Raw genomic sequence first — 18,189 nt, 5'->3', positions numbered from 1 at the left:
CAGAGCCGCCCCGCCCCACCCTCGGTCACGTGTACACCAGGCCCGCCCAGGACCCGCCCCCGCTCCCGCTCCCCCTCCCTCTCCGGTTTCTGCAGACCCGCTGCGGAGACGACGGGAAACCCGGAGCTGCGGAGACAACCGGAGACCCGGAGCTGTGGCGTCCGGTGAGTGAGCGGCGGACGGCGGCGGGTCCTGGGACCGGGACCGGGTTGAGCGAGCCGCCCGGGTACCGGTCGGGATCGGTGGTGGGCGGCCGAATCGGGGGGCAACGTGGGGTCCGAGAGTGGGGGCGCCTCCCGCGGGGACCCCTCTCCCACCCACTTCATCCCCACCCACTTCATCCCCACCAGGTCCCCTACACCCTCCGTCTTGCTGGGGCTAGCAGACCACAGACGGTCAGCCGGCGTGGAATCCCCACGCCTTAGACCCCAGCGTCCGGGGCAAGAGGCTTTGGGGGTGGGGGGCAGGTTCTGTCCGTAACATCCTCGTGGGGATCGGGAGTAGGGGGTGGGCTGAGACGGGCTTTGCGCCAGGGGCGCCAGGACGGACTTTGCGCGCCAGGGGCGCCAGAGAACGCGCGACCCGAATTAGTGGGGGAGCCACTGACGTGCGTTCAGAACCTACTAGAATACCTAGGGCGCCTCTAAAGATGAAACGCCACAGGTGGGGGTTGGGGTGAGGCGCAGCCTTGGGATGGGAGCCCCCCCACCACAGCGCCGCAGTCTGCCGTAGTGGGTGGAGCCTTCCATGGTGCGCACTTGGAAAATCTCAGGACGCTCGCACGTCTAGTCACCCCTCCCACTCGCCGGACAGCTGTGGCTGTCACCGTGGACCTGCTTTTCTCTGCACTGCTCCCCGTTAAGTTTCCAGGGAGAGGGGGAAATAAAAAAGGAAATAAATTTTCCTGGGAAGCGAAACCTTGAGTCTCATTAGTATTTAGGCTTCTCATTGAGAAACCTTTTTTTTTTTCCCCCTTGGGCCAGAGTTGATGGCGGAAGAGAAGGCACCTAGGGTCTGGGCAGGTGGGGTTCAGGGAGAGCAGTCGGTGAGGAGTGGGCACTGCGCCTTCGACTGGGGGCTCCTCTACCTAAGATGTTGGTTTCCTGTCTCAGATCAGCAAGGTGTGGGGGAGATTTAACCCGTCTGGCTCCACCCCCCTACGTGGGAGTAGACCAGTGGCGCATCTCTTGATGTCTCTGGGCAACCCCCTCCTCCCTTATTGCTGGGTTTTTCTGAAGCCCAGACACTGATTGCTGGTCTGTGTCCTACCCCCGCTCCAGACATGTCGCCTCCTATGTCTCCTATGAAGCCACCCAAGGGCTTTGCCCCTATGTCCTGCTGCTGGTCCACTGAGACCATGCAGAAGTGGCTGCCTTTCCTGGGCTGGCTGCCTGACTACACCTGGTACGCCCTGAAGATGGACTTCATTGCTGGGATCTCAGTCGGGCTCACAGTCATTCCCCAGGCGCTGGCCTACGCCGAGGTGGCTGGACTGCCTCCCCAGGTGAGATGGCTGCCCCTGCTACCCCCCACCTCCTTTCCCCTCAGCCTGACCCCACTCCAGACCTTAGTGCTCGTCCAGGAGCAAAGTAGAAGGCATAGTATCCCCTCCAGACAAGGGAGCACCCTGGGCTCCAGTCCGACAAAGCCTTATTTTATAACCTAGAGCATGTGATGGCCCTTGGGCAGACACGTGCCCCTGTAACCCCTCTTGCCACAGGCACCAAGCTAGTTCTGGATGGCCTGATGGGGCCAGCGAGATGACTCATCCTGGCTTTAAGAACCCTTTCTCAGGCTCACAGACTCAGACATAAGAACACTAGGCCCCAGGTGGGTGTGGGTAGAAAAGAGGCCCCTAATCACTGTAGGTCCACAACCTTGGATAACAGAGGGTAAGCAGTTTGCCCTGCTGTATACACTGCTGTGCCCAGAATACACAACAAACAACATAGATTCCTCTGCTCAGTCAGCTATGCCAAGGACCCCTGGGGGTGTGCCATGAGCCTCCTGGGTATTCATTGCTCTCTCTGCCCAACAGTACGGCCTCTACTCTGCCTTCATGGGGTGCTTCGTATATTTCTTTCTGGGTACCTCCCGAGATGTGACTCTGGGCCCCACGGCCATCATGTCCCTCCTGGTCTCCTTCTACACCTTCCACGAGCCTGCGTATGCTGTGCTGCTGGCCTTTCTGACCGGCTGCATCCAGTTAGGCATGGGGTTCCTGCGCTTAGGTAAGACTTTCAGGCTTTGCTGCCATGAGGGTGGGGGGCTACAGTTCTCCTCCTGGGGATTCGATGCCTTTAGCAGTTCCTTATTTGCATTTCAAGGGCTATCCCAGTGTGTGTGCATGTGTGTGTGTGTGTGTGTGTGTGTGTGTCTAAGGAAGGATGACTCTCAGCCCTTCCCTATTATGCTCAGCCAGGACACTTGGAGAAGTGCCCAGGGGCTCAGTCCATAGTCTCTCCTGTTCTCCAAACCAGCCCGAACAGGGCATGCCCTCCACTAGTCTTTAGCTCCAGTCCAACCCTCACCTCTCCCAGCCCATGTTGAGCCAGTAGGGCTGGAACCAGTGTGGTGTTCCCTCTTGGCTGTCCAGGGCTCCTGCTGGACTTCATCTCCTGTCCCGTCATTAAAGGTTTCACCTCGGCTGCTGCCATCATCATCGGCTTCGGGCAGATCAAGGTAGGCACACTAGTTGGCCCTGGGGCACCTACCGGCTAACAGGACTGAGGCCGTGTCCTGATATGTGTGGGCCTGTCAAACCTGCTCTTTGAGGGTCCAGAGCCTGTGGTGCTGACCTGAGTCTCCATTAATAAAACCATCCTTTGGGGGAGATCTTGAGTGATGGCCAAGTTCTACCACAGGTAAACCAGTACTGGGGAACCAGTAATGACAGCCCCCACACTTGTCAGAGTTTTCGTGCCTAAGTGCTTGGTTCACCTCACAGAGTTCTGCAGCCTCAAATATACACTAAGCCATCAGGTCTTCACAGATCACAAGCATACTGCCAAAATTTTGACAAGCAGATTGCTCCCCCAAGCTAATTTAGCTAGGTGATTTCATTTTTATGTCTCCCCACCCCCAACTTCTCATTCAGTGTTTGTCAAGTATCATGCTTCTTTATGTTTCCATTTAAACGTCTGTGGCAAGTATTGGAATCAGTAATCATTGGTCATCTGAGGATATCATTTGTTCTCCTTCCACTGGGTTCTGAGTGCCTGGAGGGCAGGGACTGTTTTGCTTCCACCGTGGTTGTCCCGAGCTGTGCTGAGCAGAATGAAACTGAGCTGAATCGTAGAGATTCAGGGCAACAGACACATGCACACACCAGGCTCTCCATGGTGTGATTCCCACAGTCGGGCTCCGCTTCAGTCTGGCTGGTGACAGTCTTCAAGGATGGAGGCCAAGCAAGAAAGTGAAAACACAAAGCCCCAGAGGGGTACATGTGAGAGAGACTAGGGTAGCTGACCCTTTTGGGTGTGGGACTGAATGCACCCTGCATTTAGTTCTCACAAGTCCTCTGGGAGGTAAGCTTATCATTATCTCCATTTACAGGGGAGGAAACAGCCTAGAACAATGTGGGTAAATTCAAAGAATAGATTATGTACACACATATGTCAGGGTAAGCTTGGCAAATGCTGTTTCGTGGGACGCTGTGTCCTTTATTCTGGAAACATTATCCTTCATTTTTAGTGTCAAGAATGCTCTTTTTTTCATAACACAGTGAGAGGGTATCTGCTTTACGCATTCCTATTCGACAACCCTAGGCCCTGTCTTCAAAACCTTCACTACATCATGACAGCCCTCTGAGAGCCTTTAGGCTGGATTGGGTGGGGTTCCTCTTGACCTGCCCAAACAGGAGTCCCCTGCCCAGGACAGAGACCCCTCTCTGTGTCCACCCTCCTCAGTGTCCTTCCTCTTCAATGGCTGTGTGCACAGCGGGTTTTGGGGTCCTTGGAGCCTGACCACCCTGGGAGTCTGGTCTCGACTGCCCCTTCTGATCCCAGCCAGATAAAGAACTAAAACACAGAGCGGCGCCCCTTCTCCATGACTAGGACTGCTGATTTGATAGGGGCCCCGCGGCCCCACCCGCGCAGCTCAGCCTGCCTGCGCAGATTTTTACTTCCGGTAGGGGGCGGTTCCCGGAGGGCGGGCTTCCAAGTGACGGACGCGGTCTCGGGCCAATGGCGGCGGGGCCAATGCTGCGGAGGGCGGGCCGCTAGGTGATGGACGAGACCGCCGGCCTCAGGCAGCTGGGTCTGCGCGGGCGGGTCTGGGCCCCAGGACTCCCGACCCTGGACCCTTAACCAGGGCACTTTTTGAACCAGTTTCCTTGGCTTGAGGTCGCCCATGCTGATTTTCCTCGGACACGAAAATAATTTGCAAAGGCCTGAAACAACGTGAACATTGTAACATGCCCTCTGCGTCCCCTCTCCCTTGGGGAGGGATGACTTTCATCTGCCCGTGGGGGGCTTTGGAAATGGACTTAGATAAGCCCGGTAGAGCCAGCAAGTGTTTTCCCTCAGGAAGGGCGGTTATGGGTAGGGGACTCCAGCTTTAGAGCGGTATTACGATGCTGCAAGGGAGAGGCCTCAGGGTTTACGTCGCAGAAGGTTGTCTAACCACAATCTCTGTTTGAACAGAACCTGCTGGGACTGCAGCACATCCCCAGGCAGTTTTTCCTGCAAGTGTATTACACTTTCCACAACATCGGAGAGACCAGGTACTCGGTCGGCTGAGTTTTTACCGCCTGTATTAGTAAGCTCTTCCTTGTAGACCCCCTCCCAGTCCCCTCCCCATTTCCCCTCCCAGGTGGCATTTATTCCAGTTCTCTGGGGCCCTGCTGCTTAAACAGGGGCCCCATGAGCAGTACCGTTGGCATGACCTGGCAGCTGGTAAGATATACACACTCTGGCCTGCCCAGACCTGCTGAATTGGTCAGGTTGACAAGAGCCCCAGGTGATTGGCCAGCATATTGATTGAAGCTTGAGACGCTCTGCTCCAGTCAGTCCAGTGCGCTGGTCAGCGTGACCCCATGCGGGGCTTTCTCAGATGGTCAAAGTAAGAAGAGACCACGAAAGGGAAGGGCAGGCAGTCTGTCACTCAAAGAATTCATAGTTCAGCGAAGAGGAGGACGTAGGGCAGGGAGAGGCCGAGGCCAGCAGATATGCAGGTACCCAAGGGATGGATGGCAGGTAGAGGTGGTTCCCTCAGCAAGCACCTCCCTCAGGTGGAGCTGCATCTCCCAGAGGGCCAGTGGGTTAAAGGAACAAATAGGAGATGCTCCTGGCCACAGGTCAGGACCCTTCCCTGACTGGAGAGGCAAGAGGAAGAAATGACCTGGAGGGAGCTGTAGGGGGAGCTACTTGGAGGGAGTAGGGGAGAAACCCTGTGACCCTCGTCGTCTTCCCGTCTGCTGCTGAGGTTCCCGGCCCATAGGATATACCTGGTGGGGGTCACAGCGGGCAGTGGAGATGGAGATGGACTGGTCAGAAGTGAGTCTTCTGGAACCAACGAGGCATTTGTAGTCCAGAGAGCTACAAACTGAAACTGTGAGAGGTAGTGCAACTACCACTGTGATCTGGCCCTCAACCCCTAGGTCCTGCATACCTAAAAAGTTTTGAATAAAGATTTGAAGTGGAATAGGGACACAGATTTCTTAGGAAAAAGAGCATTAGAGAGAGAAAACTTTCCAGCAGCCGAAGGCCGGTGCTGTCCGTGGGGTTGGCTGGTGACCGGTGTCCATCTGCAGGGTGGGCGATGCAGTGCTGGGGCTGGTCTGCATGGTGCTGCTGCTGGTGCTGAAGCTGATGCGGGACCACGTGCCTCCTGTCCATCCTGAGATGCCCACCGGAGTGCGGCTCAGCCATGGGCTGGTTTGGACTGCCACCACAGGTGAGGGAGCCTTCCAGCCGAGGGAGCACTTCCACAGCTGTCTTGAATAACCTGGGCTCACGTTGTAGTCACCCCAGGAACTGGAATCCCACCCCTTGAGATTCTCACGTCACTCACTAGGTGGTTCTGATATGCAGCCAGCCTGGAAACTGGTTTAGCAGCAGCAGTTCTCAGCCAGGAATGATTTTGTACATCATGCCCCTGCCCTCGACCTGTGGGACTTTTGCCAATGTCCAGAGACATATTTGGTTAGCCCTGTAGGGCAGAGCTGTTTCTGGCATGTGATGGGTGGAGACCAGGGACATCGCTAAACATCCTGCAGTGTACAGTCGCCCGTGGCAAAGAATGATCTGACCCAAAACAGCAGTGCGAAGGCTGAGAAACCCTGGCAGGTCTCTGGGGGAGAAAACTAGTTCCACTGAGACAAACTGGTCCCTCTGCAGCTGCAGAGGGTAAGGGCTTTCCTAATAGCTCAGTTGCTGAAGAATCCACCTGCAGCGCAGGAGACCCTGGTTTGATTCCTGGGTCAGGAAGATCTGCTGGAAAAGGGATAGGCTATCCACTGCAGTATTCTTGGGCTTCTCTTGTGGCTCAGCTGGAAAGAATCTGCCTGCGATGTGGGAGACCTGGGTAAGATCCCCTGGAGAAGGGAAAGGCTACCCACTCCAGTATTCTGGCCTGGAGAATTCCATGGACTGTATAGTCCATGGGGTCACAAAGAGTTAGACACGACTGCGTGATTTTCTCTTTTCACTTCAGAGGGTAAAGCTTTTGCTTTGGGCCTGGAATCAACCAGAGGATCTATAAAGAAAGGCTGAAATGAAAGGCTGCCAGATGAGAGTTAATGAGACCGTTGGCTGGTTGAAGGGCCATCTGTGGGTAGAGGGGGTGAGGGATGGGAGTGGGATGTTATTAGAAATCTCTCCACTGAGGTACCAGTAGGTGACACTGAGATAGAATGGCAAGTATAGCAAAGCAAGAAGTGCTGATATCTAGTGGGCCTTCCCAGAGCTGAAGGGAACAGAAATCACCCCACTTGGACCTACTCCTTGGCAGCCATGAAATCCAGACATGTGAGAAGAAGGGGTGGCTAGATTCTTAGCCCTTGAGTCACTTCCAGATTCTCCAGCTGGTTCTTGGTCCCTGGAGTCACTCACCAGACCCTGTTCTGCAGCCTGAAGACCATGGTTAAATGTTGAGCACTCCAGATGGTGGGGAGGGTGGAAGAGCACTGGGTTTATATTGAAAATTCCTGGGGACTTACCTGGTGATTCAGTGGAAACTGCAGGGCGCACAGGTTCAGTTCCTGATTCGGCAACTATGATTTTGCATGCTGCAAGGTGTGGCCAAAAAATAAAAAAAAACTCTCTGAGCTTCTAAGATACCTTTTTCTGTATTCCTCCAGCCATCTATAGGTAACTTAAAAAAAAAAAAAAGTTGTTTAAGAAAAAATAAAAACTCCTGGCTTCAAGTCCTAGCTTAGCCACTTGGCACTTGCATGAGTTGTTTTCAAAATTTTATGCACTTTAGTCATCTGTAAGATAATGAAAATAGGTTCTATTGTCTAGAAGTTTGACACTGAAAGTGTGGGCTCAGAGCAGCTTGGAAACTTGTTGGGAATGCAGACTCTCAGAAAGCACTTCGCAAACATCACTTCTTTGGATTCTCATCACAGCCTTGAGGATAGGATATTATTTTCCCTGTTTTGCCAGTGAGGGAAGTAAGGCTCTGAAAGATGAAACAGACAAACCAGATAAGACTTCTCAAGGTCACGTAGGAAGGATGAGGCAGAGTGAGGACTTGCTCCCAGGTCACTTGCCCTTTTTCCTTATCAACTAATCTAGAAGTTCATTGGTTTTATTTATGTCACAGAAGTTTTGATTCTCTCTATTCTCTCAACATTGATCTCTCCATTGCTTTCGTGTAGTTCATTGATTCTACTCTGATATTATTTCCTTGCATTGGCTGATCTTAAGTATACCTTTCCTTTTCAAAATCTTAAGGCAGAAGCTGAGGTCTTTGAGTCCTGCCTTCTCTGATGCAGTGTTCAGGATAATAAATTTCCCCTGTTCAGCACTGCAGCCCACAATTTTGATAGGTTATAGTTTCACTTTCATTTAGTTCTAAATGCTTTCTAATTTCCATTTTGACATCTCCTTTGAATTGTGGATTATTTAGGAGTGGATTATTTCATTTCTCCTTTGAACCAGGAGCCTTTTAGGAGTTAGTTTCCAAATATTTGGTGATTTTCTAATTAGTATTTTGCTACTGATTTCTAATATAACTCCATTATTGTCAGAGAACAAACTTTGTATGTACATACATATGTAGGAATAATTTTCTCTGGAGATGACCCTCCTTATCCTGCTAATGTCCTTCATTCTTACCGTCTATCCTAGCTCGCAACGCCCTGGTGGTCTCCTTTGCTGCCTTGGTCGCATACTCCTTCCAGGTGACCGGATACCAGCCTTTTGTTCTAACTGGGAAGACACCTGAGGGACTCCCCGATGCCCACATCCCCCCTTTCTCAGTGACCACTGCCAATGGGACAATCTCCTTCACCGAGATGGTACAGGTGGGTAGGGACGGAACCCAGCCAGTTTGGCCAAGGCTGCAGTGCCCCTGGCCCTGGTTCTATCTCCTGATGCATCAGCTTAGTGATGGGCAGCTCTGACCTCAGCTCAGACTGCTGCATCCTCAGAAAGGTGCGTCTTTGGTACAGAGACAGGTGTGAATGACTTCCTGATTAGGCACAGCCTCAAGGGACACGGCGGGTATTTTTTCTGCCTTGAGCCCAGGGGTGTTTCTGCCATCATGGATGCTGGCAGAGCAGGAATTTGTTGTGTTCTGCTCCGTGTCTTGCTCCTTGCAGTGTGAGCTCACAGCCCTGCTGCTAGAGTTATGTTTGCTTCCGTCAGACATGGACAAGCCAGTGCTTGCCTTATCAGGTCACTGCCTGGTCAGACCTGTTCTGTCCTTCCTCAGAGGGTCACTCACCACCCCTCTCTCCTCTCTCAGGGAATGGGGGCCGGGCTGGTCGTGGTACCCCTGATGGGTCTCCTGGAGAGCATCGCAGTGGCCAAATCCTTTGGTAAGATGCTCACCACCCACGCCCTCCCTGGCACCTCAACCCGGAGCTCAGCCTGCCTTGCTTGCCTGCTCTCCTGCTTGCTTTTATCTGCTCTGATTTTTAAAACTTTGAATTTTTATCCAAGTAGCACATGTTTATGTTTTTTGAAAAAAATTAGTGGAAATGGATTGTCAATGAAAAATCTCTTCCAGTAGCTGGAAATATTTGACAGTCCACTCTCTGGACATAAAAGGTCCTGCATTGAGGCTTTGTCAGTTGAACTTTCTGTGTGTGGTATACACCCTTCCGCTGCCAGCTAATTTCAAGCTGAATGTGGAGTCTGAACATTCAGGTCTTGTGATGAGATATGAAATAGCCACTATCCATTGTATGCATACAGCTAAGTAATTTCATTGGTCATAATGAAAGTTAGTAAAGTACATTAAGAACGGACACATTTTAAGTATTATCTTTGTTTTTAATGTAATTGATTTAATTTAAAGTTTTCATTTAATTGGTAATAATGGCTGTATTTGATAACCTATTAGCAAAATTCCTAAAAATTTAACAAGGTACCCTTTCCAGGTGTCTGAACACAGCTGGTCTGTCCCCTCCTCACCCCCTCAGAGGCTGGGAAATGTTAATCTACTTACGTGTTTGCCGCTCAATACTGATTCCCTCTGCCTGAGCTGGGGCTGCCAAACCCTTCACGTGTCCCTGCGTCTGTCTTAGGTTCTTGGACTGTGCTCTGTGTTGTCCATGAGGATGACGTGCTCTTTCCGTTCTGTAACAGGGTTAAGTCTTTGGATCTAATTTGACTTTAAAGGTTAAAATTCAAATATATGACATGTTTGTTATTATGACTACCTAAACTGTGTTTACTGCTCAGCCCAGGTTGTGCCAGGATTCTGTTTCTTTCCCTGAAGTTCCAGCATCTGGATCCTTAGACCATTCCAAGGAGACTCTAAAGTAGTGTTCATTCTAAGGGGTTTTCCTTTGCAAACACCAACAATCGCTCAAGACCACACTACATTTCAGTTTGCAAGCTGTTCAGCTCACATCTTTCTTGTTTCGTTTTTATTTTTCTGATCCTTTTTTTTTTTTTTAATTTGGAGGGGCATATCTTGGAATCTGCATGTGGCAACTGTTACTCATCTTGTTTATTACTTAGAAAACTCCCTGTTTTCTTTTCAAGTCCGCTGACTTCTGTGCTCATTTGCAAAGCTTGTTGCACTTTTAAATCAAGGCTTAGTAAACCACGGCTGGCTGCCCATCACCTAAGAATCGCTTTTGCATTTTAAATGTTTGAAAAAAAATCTAAAGAAGATTAGGATTTGGGGACACATGAAAAGTGTATGAAATTCCTATTTGAGTTCACAAATAAGGTTTTACTTTAAGGTGGTCTCGCTCAGTTGTTCATGGTGTGTGGGTACTTTGTGTTACAGTGGGGAGCTGAGCAGCGTGACAGAGGGTGTGACCCTCAAAACCTAAAGCATTAAAAAATTCTTTTGATTAAAAAAAAAGAAAAAAAAACATAAAGTATTGAGGACTTCCCTGGTGGTCCAGTGGTTAAAAGTCTGCCTTGCAATATAGGGCACATGAGTTCGATCCCTGGGTGGGGAACTAAGATCCCACATGCCACAGGGCAACTAAACCCACACTCTGCAACTAGAGATTCTGTGCGCTGCAACAGAAGATCCCATGTGCCACAACTAAGACCTGATGTTGCCAAATAAGTAAATATTAAAACAGAACTAAAGTATTGACGGTCTGGCACTTTACAGAAGGTTTGCCAACTGCTGTCTTAAGATTGATGCTCCTCCATGGTTTCCCCCTAAATCTTCTGTTCATCTCTCTAGGCCTCATCTGAGACTCTCTAGTCATCGTAACCTGTAACCAGAGAGCTTTTAGTTAAAACATCCTTCCCTTATAAAAGCAATATTTGTTGCACAAAATATTGGCAGTTCAGAAATGGATAAAGAAAAGATGAATCACTTATAATCTCCCTCACTACCCCAATTAACTGCTGGTAACATTTCACTCTATGTCTTTCTACTCTTTGTTGTTTTCTTTGTAAGCACAGAGACACATATACCTTTGCATATATGGATATATTTTATCTGTGTTTATATTTATGAAACATAGTGCTGTAAGGAGAAACTGGTATCCTGTTTTACCGTTTCACAAACATTTTCCCGGTGATATATATCTAGTAACAATGTTTTGTCCATTCTCTTTAGCGTCTCAAAATAATTACCGAATTAACTCCAACCAGGAGCTGCTGGCCCTCGGTAAGACTCAGCAGCGGGCGCTCTCGGGGTGTGGGTGGTGGTGGGGCTGACACGCCGGGTGCACAGCTGGCCCGGGGGACCTTGCACCCATCTCAGGTGGTTCAGTTTAATCGCTAGGAGTAGGGTTCCGACATCTGGTGTCCAGTCTGACTGAGACTCGTTGAGCACCTGCTGTGTACCTGACCCTGAGGGCTGTGGCCTGTTCTGGGTCGAGAAACACCTGGAATGTTCCTCTTGGGCTGGGGGTAGGGGCTTTCCAGGGCGAGGATCAGATGGCTGAGTAATGTGGCCAGGTAAGATCTCAGGTAAGCCTGCTGATCCTACAGGATCTTGGCTGCCTTTGCTCCACCCTGTGGATGAGTTAGGACTCAAGTTGGCCCCAGCCTTCCTGACTGTGGAGGGCTGTATCTTGAGTGTCATCTGCGCTATCTTGAGAGCAGGCCTTGAACCTATGGACTTGCTGTGGGTTTTGCGGAACCAAGGAGACTGGTCATCTTTGTGAAGGCCACTGACTGAGGGGGCTGCTGACAATCCAGTGGTGATGAATGTGGGCTGATTAACTCCATTCTGAGTTCCCAGCCAGGCTCCAGGCACGGGTGTGTCCAGTACAGGTTAATCCAAGGCTTCATTCTGGCTGGTCATCTCATGAAAAGAGTGTGGCTTTGAAGGAACTCAGACCATGAGGGACCCAGCAGGACTGGGCACTTTGGGCCTGTGCACACTTGCCTTATTCAGCCACCGCCCCACTTCTGGGCAGTGGGGTTCCTTGTTCTGTTATACACAGGAAAAGGCATATCTAACTCACACAGGCAAGGCCAGGGTCAGAATTGCTTCATAGCTGGAGTCAACCTCAGCACACTGGCAGAGATTGTGGTTTGTTTTGTCCTTGCTAGAGGGAGGGATAACCCGATACAGGGTGCCCCCCTGGGTAGAGCCTCTCACCTCCTGTCTTCCGTTTCTGTTTGGTTTCTGTGTCCTTCCTTTACATCTCCTTTTCCTCTGTGTTTCGTGGTCCTTCCCCTGCATGAACCTTTTCCTTCTGTTTTCTCCCTAGGCTTCACCAACATTCTGGGCTCCCTCTTCTCCTCCTACCCGGTCACAGGCAGCTTTGGACGGTGAGTGACCACATGCTCCCTCTCTGTGTCTCCAGGGAGGTCCCAGCCTGGGACAAAAGGTCTTCTTCCGACTTGAAGAACCGGCTCCCCTGTGGGGTCCTTCCCATGTCCTGAGGCCGTTTTCATGGTTCTCCCTATCCGTCTTCTCCCCATCGGTCAGCTCTGACTGTTCACACAGACGCGGGACGGGGGGCTCCATCTGCTTCCCACCTCTTCGGCTGCTTTTCTTTTACAACAGTACACAGTGTTGTGGGCTGCCCAGGTGATAGCTAGGAGTAGAGAACCTGCCTGCCAGTGCAGGAGATGTAAGAGACATGGCTTCCATCCTGGGTCTGGAAGATCTCCTGAAGGAGGGTGTGGCAGCCCACTGCAGTATTTCTTGTCTGGAGAATCCCATGGACAGAGAAGCCGGTGGGCTACAGTCCATAGGGTCGCAAAGGGTCGGCACAACTGAAGTGACTGAGCATGCTCATGCCCATGCATGGAAATGCTCCTGGCATCTTGTTGCTTGAGTTAATTCCTGAAAGATAGTGGGGGCGGGAAAGACTGCAGCTCTGCCTGAAGAAGGGGCAGACTGTCAGGTGGGGTCACCATATGGACCACCGAAAAGCAGGAGGGCAGGGTGGGAGGGAGGCCCATGGCTGGAAAGAGAAGAGGAGGCATCAGTGCCCAGCCCTCAGGCCAAGTCCTAGAACCCAACCCAACCGTATCTGAGCACTAAACCTTCCTGATACCCCAGACCACCATGTTGAGGGGGCATAGGGCACGTGGCCCGGCCTCCCACATCTCATTCTCTCTGTCTGTAGAGTCATGACAGCCCTGTCTGTCTCAGAAAATTATTTAGGGAGTTTAAAGAAAATCTCTGGTCACTTGGTAGGTGCTATACTAGCATTCATGAAGTAAAACCTGTAACCAGTTTTCAAGTTAACTTTTTACATGTGCTTGTTGGCATAACTGGGTTGCGAACCTGTTTAGTTAAGGTCATATTTTGTGTCCCCTGATATCGAGCACAATTACAGCGTCGGACATTTGGATTTACAACCAGTCCTCTCTCAGACATGCCCATCTGTTGTTTGGGGTTGAGAAGGCCCAGGAGTCTCCCTTGGTGAGAGGACCCAGTGCACCAGTGTCTTAAGTCTCTCCACTAGGTGGCAGTGTTGCTGAGGGCTCCCGTTTCCCCCACCCCCACCCCTCCCGCCACGGGAGCCCCCATTCCTGGAGACCAGCCATAGCTGTGTGGACCTCAGCTGCTCTCCTGGTCCAACTGACAGCCACTGATGGGTTTCTCTCACCTTCCAGGACGGCTGTGAATGCCCAGTCGGGAGTGTGCACCCCAGCGGGGGGCCTGATGACGGGTGAGCACCCCTCGAGCACACACACTGTGTTCTCCTGTGTCCACGGCAGTGAGATGGGAGGAAAGGAGAGGAAGGAACCCGGGGCGTGGGTGCTGTTGGCTCTGGCGCCCAGCTCTGTGCCCCTAGACGGGCTCCTTGCTGGGTGGGAGTCGGGGCGGCAGGGCCACAAGGTCACGGCGCCCCCACACGCCCGCAGGAGCCCTGGTGCTGCTGTCGCTGGACTACCTGACCTCGCTCTTCTACTATATCCCCAAGTCTGCCCTGGCTGCTGTCATTATCATGGCTGTGGTCCCCCTGTTCGACACCAAGATCGTGAAGACACTCTGGCGAGTGAAGAGTATGTGTCTCCTGTCTGTCGGCCCTGAGGTTTATCAATGATCCTGCCCCTGCTGTCAGCCGCTGCCCGCACCAGCCCAGTTGGGGCAAGGCGGGGGCTTCGGGGTGACCAGCAGGGCCCACGTCACAGCCTCCCTTCTCCACCGTCAATGGAGCTCCAGGTCCCCTGAACCTGCAGTTAATTTACTATAACAAGTTTTTACTCTGTTTTGTTTCTCAAAGGAGTTGAGGGATTTACGTGACTTCTGCATCCCTTTATCCTTGGTCCCCTGAGAAGTGCCCACTGTGGCCTTGTTCCAGGGGCCGGGGGCCAGGTCAGCCAGACAGGGAGGGACTTCCTGCCTCTGACACCCTTGAGCTGACATGGCCTGTCAGCAGCATCAGTCCCCAAGTCCTTGCAGGGAGAGGTGGACCCTTGGGGGCTGCTTGGGGTCCAAGACACCTTTACTTGTTAGATGAAAGCCATACCTGAGGCGTCCTCATAGGAGGGCTCAGGTAGCTAGGAGCTGAGCTCGCCGAGGAGGATCCCCCTCTCAGCTGGACCCCCTTTCCCAGGGCTGGACCTGTTGCCCCTCTGCGTGACGTTCCTGCTCTGCTTCTGGGAAGTCCAGTATGGCATCCTGGCAGGCACCCTGGTTTCTGTGCTGATTCTCCTGCACTCCGTGGCCAGACCCAAAATACAGGTAGCCCATCTGCCTCCCTGAGGGGGGCCCACCGGCCTCAGGGGGCCCAGTGGGGTGAAGTATGCCATGGGGTGGACCCCTTGATCCCACTGTCTTACACTTTGGCTCTCTGTGTGATTGTGGCCCGAGGCACTGCTGAGTAACCTTTCACCTGGTGGATGGTGTGACCCTCCTGCATTAACCGCACGCTGTTCTCCTGTGGTGCATGGGGCCATGGGTGGGGGCTCCCGCCAGCTCTGCACTCTGCATCCCCCCTAAGCCTGGCAGAGCTGCCCTGTTGAATTGGCCTCCGGGGCTCACTGCCTTTCCCCTGCTGTCTCCAGGTGTCAGAGGGTCCAATGCTAGTCCTGCAGCCGGCGAGTGGCCTGCACTTCCCTGCAATCGAGACCCTCCGAGAGGCATTGCTGAGCCGGGCTCTGGAAAGTACGTGGCCACGTGGGCTGTGGTCATCCCCAGCTCCCCACCACCTTCTCTGCACCCAGCCTGGCTCCTGCTGAACCCCAGATCCTGCCCTCGACTGTCAGGAAGGAGCTCGCCTGCCCTTGGGTCCAGGGGGTCTCGGGCATTTCAGAGTTGTGTCCAGTGAAACCCCCACCCCCGCCGTCTGGATGCACTAAGGGTGGCAGGTCCCCACCATGTGTCCCTAAGGGCACACTGCTTCTGGGAGTTGATATTTAGGGGAGAAAGGGGCTTGTTTGTCTGCCGTGTGAAGGAAACAGTTGCTGCTGTCCCCAAACAGCTAATGGCTCGGGTCCTTGTCCTTTCCCATTCACACTGGGGACGTGCTCCTGATGGCCTCGCATGGCCTCAGGCCCCTGGCCAGGGCCTCCTGTAGTGGCCTGCACCCGGTGTGACCTCTCTTCTCCCCCCAGCATCCCCGCCGCGCTCCGTGGCCCTGGACTGCACCCACATCTGCAGCATCGACTACACGGTGGTGCTGGGGCTTGGGGAGCTCCTGGAGGACTTCCACAAGCGGGGTGCCACCCTTGCCCTCATTGGCCTGCAGGTGGGTATTGGCACCTGCTCTGGAAGTAGCCTAGTGAGGGCTGTGTTGTCACCTTCCCCGTGTCAAGATGAGGCTACTGAGGCCCAAAGAAGCTGAGTGACTTGCCCAGCGACACACAGTGAGGAAGGTAGCCGGGCTCCTGTCTTGTGGCCTCAGGCTGCAGAGCTCTGCTCGCTTCCGTTATAACCTGTGCTTGCAGAGCACTCGTCTCGTTGTCCCCCAGAGAGTATTCCCTTAAGACAGGTTCCTCTCGCGGAGCTGTGAGGCAGCCCGCGGCGTGGCGTGCTGGGGCGGCAGCGCTCCTGCCTGGAGTCAGTGCTCATCTGCCCCGCAGGTCCCTGTCCTCCGTGTCCTGCTGTCTGCTGACCTGAAGGGAGTCCTGTACTTCTGCACCCTGGAAGAAGCAGGTGAGTGCGGCCAGTCAGCACAGAGCCGCAGCAGCCCAGCTGCCCACGCCTTGGGGGCCAGGACAGCAGGACTGCAACCCTGGGAGACAGGAGGGTCAGGGCTTGAGTCTGAGAGTGGGGCGCACTCTGATGAGAGTGAGACAGTGGGCAGGTTGTCAGGGGCCCTTTCTGCTCTGGGGTTTTATCTTTTAGGATTGTATGTGAGGCATAGTTCACAAACAGTGAAATGCACAGATGCTAAGTATGAGTTTGAGTCCTGATAGATGAATGCAGTGGTTGTCCAGTTAGGGTGGAGATCATCTCCATTATTCCAGAAATTTCCCTTATTCTCCTGACTTCCACTGGGAGTAAGTGCTGCTCTGATTTCTTCTATCATCAGTCAGCATAGCCTGTCCTAGAACTTCGTGTAGTGGGATTCTGTGTCTGGCTTCCTTAGCTCAACCTGGTATATGTGAGATTCATCCATGTTGCTGCTAGAAGCAGCTAGAAGCTGATCTGCAGGAGCTGGATAAGCAGGTTGGGCCCAGCCATGCCAAGGAACCCGCTCGGCAATAAGGAGGGTTATCATGGCACCGAGAGTGGTGAGGATGATGATGGAGACTTAGGTGAAACCAACCCAGGGCTGGGGGCACCAGCCCAGGGACCTTAACTCTCTGCATTCAAGGTCCCCCAAAATGCCAGCCTTTAATCCCATTCCCTGAACTGACCCATCCTCACTCTGCTTTTTTAGTGTTTGAAAACCTTGTGTTGTCTGCAGAGAAATACCTGAAGCAAGAACCAGGGACCCAGCCCTACAATGGCAGCGAAGACTCTGTTCCGGAACACAAGATTGCCCTGCTGAAGGCCTGAGTGGGCTGCCAAGGGGCGCCCGACATCAGAGGGTCTCCCGGAAGGTTCTTGTCACTGTGATGCCGGATGCCGCCTTCCACATGGATCTGAGAAACCTGAGCAGGTGACCTGGAGGAGGGGGAGGGCAATGGTGTGGAGTCCACAGGTGGGACTCACCCCTTCCTCTGAGGTGACCGAAAAGGTACCTCCCTGCTCTTCCCTGTATTAAGAACTCTTTTTAAAAGAGTGGTTAGGAGAGAGCCTTCTAGAATGGCAGACCAGGTGAGAAAGGAAAGGGCGGGGATTTCAGCATGATCTAGGAGAGGAGCCCTCTTCTCACCCCAGCGCTTTCCTGGATTTTGGGGGAAACAGGAAGGGTGGGCATCTCTCAGGTTGGTTCCCTTCTTGATGGCGGCGGCAGTGCTGTTGTTGAGAGGAAAACCAAGGTTTGCCAAAAGACTTAAAAGTGTCTATGAAAAGTAACTTTGTTGTGTTTTTTAAATTTAAAAAACTGATAGCTTTGGTGTTTTTGTAAAATCCATACATGCTTATTGTAAAAACTACTGGAAATCTTCCCCTCCCCCATCCACTTTGGCGATAGCTCCTGACCTCTGACCTCCACCGTACATGTACATGTGTGTACTTAGCATGTGGGTGTGTGTTTACAGTCATGTAAATGGGATCATTTCATCCGTGGTGCTCTGTGACCCACAGTTTCATGCGGTCATTGCTGTGAATTACTCGTTGTGATAATAAATAGAGAAGACATGATGATCAATGGCTCCATGGTATCTTATTCCATAGATGCGTCGTAATTTACTTAGCAAACCCTCTAGACACGGACTTGCCTGTTTGGAATTTGACTTCCATCATTTTTAGCAGTAAATCGCAGCTGAAGGAGGTTATGCCCCTGGATTTCGTTTGAGAAAGAACTCACAGTGCGATGGCCCTGGATGGGCGCCCTAGAGCCACCAGTGTTCTGCCCAGGCCATTGTGGCCAGTGTCTGAGCAGAGTGAGGGTCCAGGCCTGCTCATAGTACACAAGTCTTTTCAGATTCCTTGTCCTCCATCTTCTGGTGTTTCTCCTTCTAGGCCCCTGACCCCAGCTAAATGGTTGACCCCCAGCCACACATCACCTTTCCTTAGCTTAGGCAGTTTATCTTTTTCTACAAGGCCAGCTGTCTTAAAAAAAACCAACAAAAT

The 18,189-nt window shown here is 52.4% G+C and overlaps 1 protein-coding gene across 1 annotated transcript; it reads left to right on the top strand.

Moving 5' to 3' along the window:
- The first annotated feature begins 17 nt into the window (after positions 1–17).
- On the top strand, positions 18–17,760 carry SLC26A11 (solute carrier family 26 member 11). The gene is made up of 17 exons (XM_019982177.2): positions 18–164; positions 1,281–1,504; positions 2,039–2,231; positions 2,597–2,682; positions 4,644–4,723; positions 5,753–5,895; positions 8,295–8,470; positions 8,914–8,986; positions 11,206–11,256; positions 12,311–12,371; positions 13,671–13,726; positions 13,923–14,063; positions 14,618–14,745; positions 15,069–15,168; positions 15,618–15,751; positions 16,086–16,158; positions 16,916–17,760. The coding sequence occupies exons 2-17, from the start codon at positions 1,283–1,285 to the stop codon at positions 17,005–17,007; spliced, it is 1,809 nt and encodes a 602-aa protein (XP_019837736.2). The 5' UTR covers positions 18–164; positions 1,281–1,282; the 3' UTR covers positions 17,008–17,760.
- Positions 17,761–18,189: the final 429 nt, after the last annotated feature.

This window comes from Bos indicus, chromosome 19 (genome assembly GCF_029378745.1).
Source record: "Bos indicus isolate NIAB-ARS_2022 breed Sahiwal x Tharparkar chromosome 19, NIAB-ARS_B.indTharparkar_mat_pri_1.0, whole genome shotgun sequence".
NCBI lineage: Eukaryota > Metazoa > Chordata > Mammalia > Artiodactyla > Bovidae > Bos > Bos indicus.
The sequence above is the reverse complement of the archived record's forward strand: the minus strand, read 5'-3'. Positions and strand labels throughout refer to the sequence as shown.

Excerpts from the sequence above, each read along its gene's own strand:
- SLC26A11 (XM_019982177.2), top strand. The coding sequence starts at position 1,283 with ATGTCGCCTCCTATGTCTCCTATGAAGCCACCCAAGGGCTTTGCCCCT. Across the intron at positions 5,896-8,294 it reads GGTTTGGACTGCCACCACAG|CTCGCAACGCCCTGGTGGTC; the intron begins GTGAGGGAGCCT and ends CGTCTATCCTAG. Across the intron at positions 13,727-13,922 it reads AGCGGGGGGCCTGATGACGG|GAGCCCTGGTGCTGCTGTCG; the intron begins GTGAGCACCCCT and ends ACACGCCCGCAG.